At 44.3% G+C, this 7,678-nt stretch overlaps 1 protein-coding gene across 1 annotated transcript in view; it reads left to right on the top strand.

Moving 5' to 3' along the window:
* Positions 1–3,231, top strand: part of LOC137544056 (nucleoside hydrolase-like) — a 20,175-nt gene extending 16,944 nt beyond the window's left edge. The window contains exon 6 of the mRNA XM_068265122.1: positions 280–3,231. Coding sequence (XP_068121223.1) covers positions 280–627 — 348 coding nt within the window. The 3' untranslated portion in view covers positions 628–3,231. The remainder of the gene's footprint in view (positions 1–279) is intronic.
* Positions 3,232–7,678: the final 4,447 nt, after the last annotated feature.

Raw genomic sequence — 7,678 nt, 5'->3', positions numbered from 1 at the left:
GGCAGACTTACAACGCCAGAGCTGCAGTCACTGGGGCACACCCTATCGGCAGAAGTAGTGTTAGGGAGTCTAGCCCAATGACTCCTTACTAAATAGGTGCTGGCTTACTAAAGAGGGAGAGCCAAGGTTTGAACCCTGGTCTCCTGTGTCAGAGGCAGAGCCGTTATCTATTACTATCAAATAAGGATATCCACTTGGACTGAATACCTACTTTAACAGCTATCCTAACCCCCTATTGGCTTATTATTGTCCTAACAAATGATACATTTATTTTCCTAGACATTCTACCATGAATGGATCTCCCAGGACACCAAGAAGGCCGAATTTATGAGAAAAATTTCAGCACATTCTTTTGCCTTCACTAAAAGCCGCAGTAACCATTCAGGCGAGATCTGGACTAGAGAGTTTGTGTCCTGTGATTCTTATGCAGTTGCTGCGGCCATAGATGAAAGCTTTGTCAGCAGTTCTATTCACTGTGCAGTCAGTGTAGAGCTCAGCGGTGTACTGACTCGAGGCATGATGGTGCTGGATCCACTGGGCAAGCTGCAGAAGGACCATAAGGCTTTCATCATGACCAAATGTGACATAGAGAAGTTGAAAAGTCTCTTAATGGAAGCAATGAAATAACTGGTGTCATTCTCAAAACCGTACAGTACAGCAAGGAGGGGATCACAGCTAGAGAACATTCACCACAGCGCTGCAAGACACATAGTAGTATTTGTGCTACAAAACAGAGCAGCCTTGCAGATATGCCAGTACAGTCCAGTTTAGAAGATGTAAATTAGAAAGGACACCCATAGAGAAACTACACGGAAATCACCACTTAACGTAACACTGTGATACATTGCCTTAATTTAGCTATTGCCCAAGGGACCTGAAATACCACACTGTGGAACCAGCAGTTTTACTGGCATGTTTCCCAACACTGTTTTAGGTAAATGACCACACAGGAATTTTTACATGACATAATTTACAGAAACTGCTCGTGTTAAACCTGGAAGTGGTCCGCTTGCTTCCCTAAGAAACTAATCAAAGTATGCTTGAAAGAAAAGAGGAACATTTCAAAAGACGTCCATTTTTTTCTATTTATTTTCTGATTCTGTCTTCCATGTCTGAAAGAAATGAGGAAGTCGTAGCTTTCATTTGAAGAAGAACTTTGCTCAGTGCCGTACAATGGTGAGAGCAGAGATGTGAGGGAGTATGAAAGTCATATTCACTTCCATGAAGGCTATTGGCTGTAGTCCCTATCCAAATCATAGTGTATCCCAGGCAGTGAGCTACTCCCCGTGGCAAGTACAAATTGAAGATAGATGGAGGAAATATCAGAGACTTTACTACACCTGCATGCTCATACTGCATACCAACACTGTACAGGAAGTGGGTGAGGGAGCAACATGGCCGCCCAGGTAATACAATTTTCAAATAAGGATTACAGATAAATAGTTGAAAGGGAAAAAAAGGAAGTCCGTATTACTTTCACACCTCCATTCTTGTAATTGTAGGGCACTAGGTTTAGTTCTTTATTTCTACATTTTTTAGATTTCACATTGCTTAGGCATTTAAACAAAACAGGAAGTCCTCAACTTATAAACGACCTGCTGATACAAACGGGCCGAAAATGTGAAATATGATTCTGTGAGAACATGTAAAAAACATGTAAAAAATGTTTTTTCAAAAATACCTATTTTAAAAAATTCTAAGAAAAATGGTTTTTAAATGAGGAAAATAACATTTTGCTATGGTACACATTACTATATAGCAAATTCTGAGTTGTGCATGCACACTTTACATATTTTAAAGCAAACCTTTGACCCAGCGCTGGTACCCTCTGGAAGTTTGGGTTAGTGCCTCCGTGTGTGAACGACCGCGGCCGAACTGCTCAGGACACCTCGGACCTGCACAGTACCACTTAGCCACTCGGACTTGGCTTTTTCCACCCAGCCCAAGCGGCTCCATTCTACTACGGAGATGCGAGGAGCAATTTATAGGAAAAAACATTTACAATGACTGCACTTGTAATTTTGCAAAAACAAGGCGAAATGTAGGAATGGATTATGCAAAATAAATTAGATTTAAAAATGGTAGCTACATATAATATTTGTGTGTCAACAAGAAAACAGGATTCTTTGCTACCATTACCAGTTACATATTATAGTAATTACAAAATTTTACGTTAAATTTTACGTATACCAAATTAGCACATTACAATCATAGGACTAGGACACTGGGACAGAAGGAGGCAGAAAGGGGGATGGGCAGAGGTGGTACAGGGGGACACAGTGGAGGCAGAGGGACACAGTGAAAATAGAGGTGGAACATAGGGGAACAGAGGTGACACAGAGGGGGACACTGGAGGCACAGAAGGGCATAGAGGAGGTACAGGGGACCGAGATGTCACAGTGTTTCGACTTCTGAACAGATTCGGGTTAAGAACCTCTACTACTTGTAGTTTAAAGAGAATGTGACAGCCTAATAAATGTATTGTAAATTGTCCTATCCAGTGACTACCCAGACCAGCAGCCATATCAAGTTACCATTTCTGCCCCAGCTGTTAAACTGTGTCGGGCACCCTCCAGCTTACCCAGAAGGAACAAGATACTGCCTCTGACAAAGCAAGGCTAGTCCATGCAAAACAGCTGTCAGGCCTTTTTTACCCTCACTGCTGTATGCCACTTACTCAGCCACAATAAAGGGATTCTTATCAAGTGGTGCCCGCCTTTCTTCTCTTTCTGCTGCAATTGGATGTTACGTGACAGGACCATGCTTGAGATGAGGTGACTGCGGATTATCCATCCCCGCTGCATACTGGTGCCAGGACTTTGTTCTCTACAGTTTTTTTACTCAGAAGGAAGGCAGCTCAGGAGTGGTGCCAAAGCAGGAAAAGACTTGCCAGCTGCTGCTTCAAGACTAAGACAGCGATAATGAGGAAGATCATTACAAGTGATTATGTCTAATGAAAAAAATGTTTTACGAAGAAAATGTTTTGAGTAATGAAGTGTTATTTTGTAAAAAATCAAGTATGTTTCTCTTTTGAATGATGTTTTATTGGAAAAAAAATAGTGTTGTTACTTTTTACTTTGGACCATTTTTTATGTTTTAACAAAACACTGGCATGAAATTCATACTGGTTATATATGGCATACTGTAGCCATAACAGCCAGTCATACTGTATGCTCACCTCACCAACATATAAAGTATATTAAACAAGAAATATGCTATCAGGTATCAGTCCTGGTGACCCATGTGTGGCATTGTTTGCAAAGTCTGCTGCGCATGTCCTACTAACTGCCAAAGTAAAAAGATCTGGGACTGCAGACTAAGGCCCTGTTCACACTTGCGTTTCTCTGCCAAACGGACCGCATGACCGGATCGGAACCGTACGGTTCTGATCCGGATCGGATCCGGATCCGGTCAGGTTGCATCAGGTGTACATCAGGATGCGATCCGGATCCGTTTGGCAAAAGAGAGTAGAAATAAATAAAAATTTGGGGGTCTGGGAGGTCAGCAGAAGGTGCACCTGTGGAATCAGGTCCTCCGCTGTAGGCCTCACCTCCACCTCCGACATACTGCCAACAGCTCCAGCACGTTAAAAGTCACTGCTGCTCCACTCCAAAATGCTTGCCCATGTGTCCCCATCCAAAATCGCCGCTAGAATACGCATAGGAAGTGGGGTAGAACGTCAGGTGTTTGTAGCCAGTGTGTTTTGTGCTTCCATTTCCCATTGGTTTTCTGTTTCCGGATGGTGCAGTCAGGTTGTGGTCCGGGTGCGTTGGCCGGATGAGCCGGACCAAAAAATAGCGCATGTTGGAAAAGTGTCCGGATCCGGTCCGGCTCCGTACTGTACGCAACGGACGTGTGTGAACATCCGCATAGCCTTTGCATTGCTTTGCGGAACGTACGTTCCGTTTGTACAGTATACGGTCCGGATCCGATCAGGCGGATCCGGACAGGGAACGCTACTGTGAACCGGGCCTTAGAGCTACGTCATCTCCTGTTGAAACAAATACGTTTCTGAGCATGGCACAACGTCACACAGTTGTTGATATAGTAGAATCCATTTATAGTATAGGCGTCGAACTTCAGTCCTCAACAGCTTATATCCATGCCAGCGTTAAAGGACATCCGAGGTGAAAATAAACTGATGAGAAAAATGATTGTGTCCATACTTATTCTCCTAAAAATGACTCTTTTTTTAGATATGCCACAGTTTTATTTTCTATCTAAATCTACTTTTTAAGTTTTTACTGTTTCATTGTCTCTGCTCAATGACACCTTCATTGAAGTATCCCAGAGCTCAAATCTATGAACTGTTGACCCTTTTAATCTCTTTTCTGCTCTCAGAAGCCATTTACTGACAGAAAAGTTTTTTATGGCTGCAATTACTTATCAGTGAGATTTATGCTATAGTCTGACCAAGTACGACGTGGTCCCGACCCAGGCAGAAACTGTCACTTGCATAATTGATGTTCAACTCTTTCTGGCAGAGAAAGAAAAAAAGGAACACAGCATAGTTATTTGTGTGTTTGGCACAGTACATACACATGTCTATCTCATCATGTCACATGTCAGCTCAGATGTCCTTTAAAGAGACTCTGTAACATTAAAAAGATCCCCTGGGGGGTACTCACCTCGGGTGGGGGAAGCCTCCGGATCCTAATGAGGCTTCCCACGCCGTCCTCTGTCCCACGGGGGTCTCGCCGCAGCCCTCCGAACAGCCGGCGACTGCCGACTGTCAGTTCAATATTTACCTTTGCTGGCTCCAGCGGGGGCGCTGTGGCGACTTTCGGCACGGAAATAGACGGAAATACCCGATCTCCGTCGGGTCCGCTCTACTGCGCAGGCGCCAGAAACTTGCGCCTGCGCAGTAGAGCAGACCCGACGGCGATCGGGTATTTCCACCTACTTTGGCGCCGACAGCCGTCAGAGCGCCTGCGCAGGAGCCAGGAAGGTAAATATTACGTCACCACTGCACGGAGGGCTGCAGCGAGACCCCTGATGGATGGAGGACGGCGTGGGAAGCCTCATTAGGATCCGGAGGCTTCCCCCACCCGAGGTGAGTACCCCCCAGGGGCCGTTTTGTCGTTACAGTTCCTCTTTAAGGATGGACTGAGAAATGGAGTAATGTGTTCTACTTGATGAACCATGCCTTTCCTGATTCACTCCCATCAGTTAATTTTGAGCTGTGCCAAAAATGTAAGGATCTTGGCCTTTGAGGACTGGAGTTCAACATCCCTGCTTTATAGTAAGCTTCAAGGGAGACCCGGCCAAGTAGTTTACTACATCAGAAGTTTACTACCGTATATTTCGGCATATAAGACGACTGGGCGTATAAGATAACCCCCAACTTTTCCAGTTAAAATATACATTTCAAGATATACTCGCCCTATAAGACTACCCCTCTTGACTCTTGGACATTTGTATACTGTACTGCATGTACTGGTGCTATACTGTATAAACAGGTACAGATACTGGTGCTGTACTTTATGTGGTACCCAGTATACAACAACTAGCCAATCATGGCAAGTGATGTACCTCTCCGGAGATTGGCTGGTTGTTGTATACAAAGTCTGCTTAGATTGGTCAGCTATCCCTGTCTACACAACTATCAGAGCGGTAGCGCAAACATGCCATACTATTACCTCCTTCTCGGCCTCTCAGATCTCGCACATGCACGCCTGCAGACCTTCACTGCAGTCCTCAGGCGTGAGATCTGAGAGGCAGAGAAGGAGGTATGGTAATAGGATACAAGAGCAGGCCAGACGAGTGAAAGAGGCATGTTTTTCTGGGCACAGCGCAGCTCTCTTTATTTCCATACCCCGGGCGTCCTGGATGCCTGCAGCTTGCTCTGCCCTTCACTTACACCTTCCCAGTGACGTGCCACCTCAACTCCTCATCGGGACTGCGTTAAGTCACTTCTTTCCACGAATCCTGGTGAACGGATTTTCTTCTACCATACTTATGTACAGCACCGCTGCTGCTTTCATACGGTTGCCGCATACAGTGGGGATGCAGATGCTGACGTTTTATGAGCTCCCCCCACCATAAGTGGCAACCGCAGATTCTCCAGTCCGGCTCGTAAGTTTCAGCACCCGCCCTATAAGACTACACTCGGCATATAAGACGACCCCGACTTTTGAGAAGATTTTTCTGAGTTAGAAAGTATAGGTAAGTCTTATACGCCAGAATGTACAGTATATAAGAATGGGCCATACATTTTATATTCATGCAGACACATGGTCGGGACCTGGGGACACCTGGGGAGTTTACTATAGCCAGAGGTTTACTATATCAGAGTTTACTCCCCAGGTGTCCTGAGGTTTACTATATCGGAGTTTACTATAATGAGATTCTACGGTTTACTGTCTAATTTCTACTTATAAGGAGCCTGATGCACAAAACATCTGTAAATTTGATGCGAACAGGGAAGCAGCTCACGTTCCGTTTTTACTGGGTTAATGCATGCATTGCTAAAGTAACACGCTGTACACTACTTGCTTAAGTTAAAGGAATACTATCGATTCACATATTTTTTTTCAATTGACACAGGAATTGTTTGGGAAGTGCTGCTAAGTACTGGTGTATACATTTTAGTAGCAACTTCTTTGTTTACTGTTAGCAAAATACTTTCAAAGTTTACTGACGCCAAAACTGACGGCTGACTGAGCCATGAGGAGAGAGGAAATTCCCCTCACACTTAATCAGTTAACTCTATGTGTAGCTCTGCGTGTGACAGAGAGAACAGCTGCAGCTCCTGTGTCCTGTGCTTCTGACTGAAGTGTCTGAAGAGAGCAGAGGAAATGTAACTAATTGCCACAGCTTTTTATACAGTTTTTGCTTTCAGAGTTTGATATGTTTGATATTTGCTTTCTGTAGTCTGCAATGCAACTCTGGCTGTGCATTGAAGCAGACACCCCTTCTGCAATTGATTTGTCCCAATATAGCTAAATCCTACCCTCAAAAAATTACAGTTTTTGCCTCTGATATTTAACATGAAAAGTAGGAAAATGTTTACACAGCTACTTAGACATTATTTGCACACTGTCATTTTAGAACACTTGGGTATCGATAGTATTCCTTTAATATAAACTAACAGTGTGACATGGAGCCAGAGCATCTGGTGTTGCCCATCAGGAAATCGGAAACCGGGCAGTATAGTGTATATGAGGGGACCCGCTGAAATTGCGTAAGTGGAGAAGGGACGCCAGAACCCACACACAGTAGCAGAGAACGCTGGGCATCACGGATAGGCCTGTTAACATCTGACCTAAGCGAGTGTGCTACAAAGCGCAGGCAGCTAGATTGTTTTATGGTTTTACGCCATGATCAGTTTAATGTTTTTTACCTTTGCAAGATATGTAATTGGAATAGAATGGTTGGGATTTAGGCCAGTTTACACTGGCAATTAAATGGCAAACGGATCCATGAAAATGGATCTGATTACCGGTCGATTGGATCCGTTACCACTTCGTTGCCGTTCAGCTGCTTCCATTCCATTTCCCCACATCCCTCCAGATCACCAAAGTGGATTTTGCTGTCAAGAACAGTGTGAAGAAACATTCCGTTTTCTCTTTGCCCCCAGTGCAGTGCTTCATCTTCCTTTTTTCATTCTGCTGGGCTCAGCGGTCCGTAAAAATTGCTGCAGAATCAAATTTGCAGTCCATTCAGCGGATTATGCAGA

This window comes from Hyperolius riggenbachi, chromosome 2 (assembly GCF_040937935.1).
Source record: "Hyperolius riggenbachi isolate aHypRig1 chromosome 2, aHypRig1.pri, whole genome shotgun sequence".
Classification (NCBI taxonomy): domain Eukaryota; kingdom Metazoa; phylum Chordata; class Amphibia; order Anura; family Hyperoliidae; genus Hyperolius; species Hyperolius riggenbachi.
Note: the sequence above shows the minus strand (reverse complement) of the source record. Positions and strands in the feature narration are given on the sequence as shown.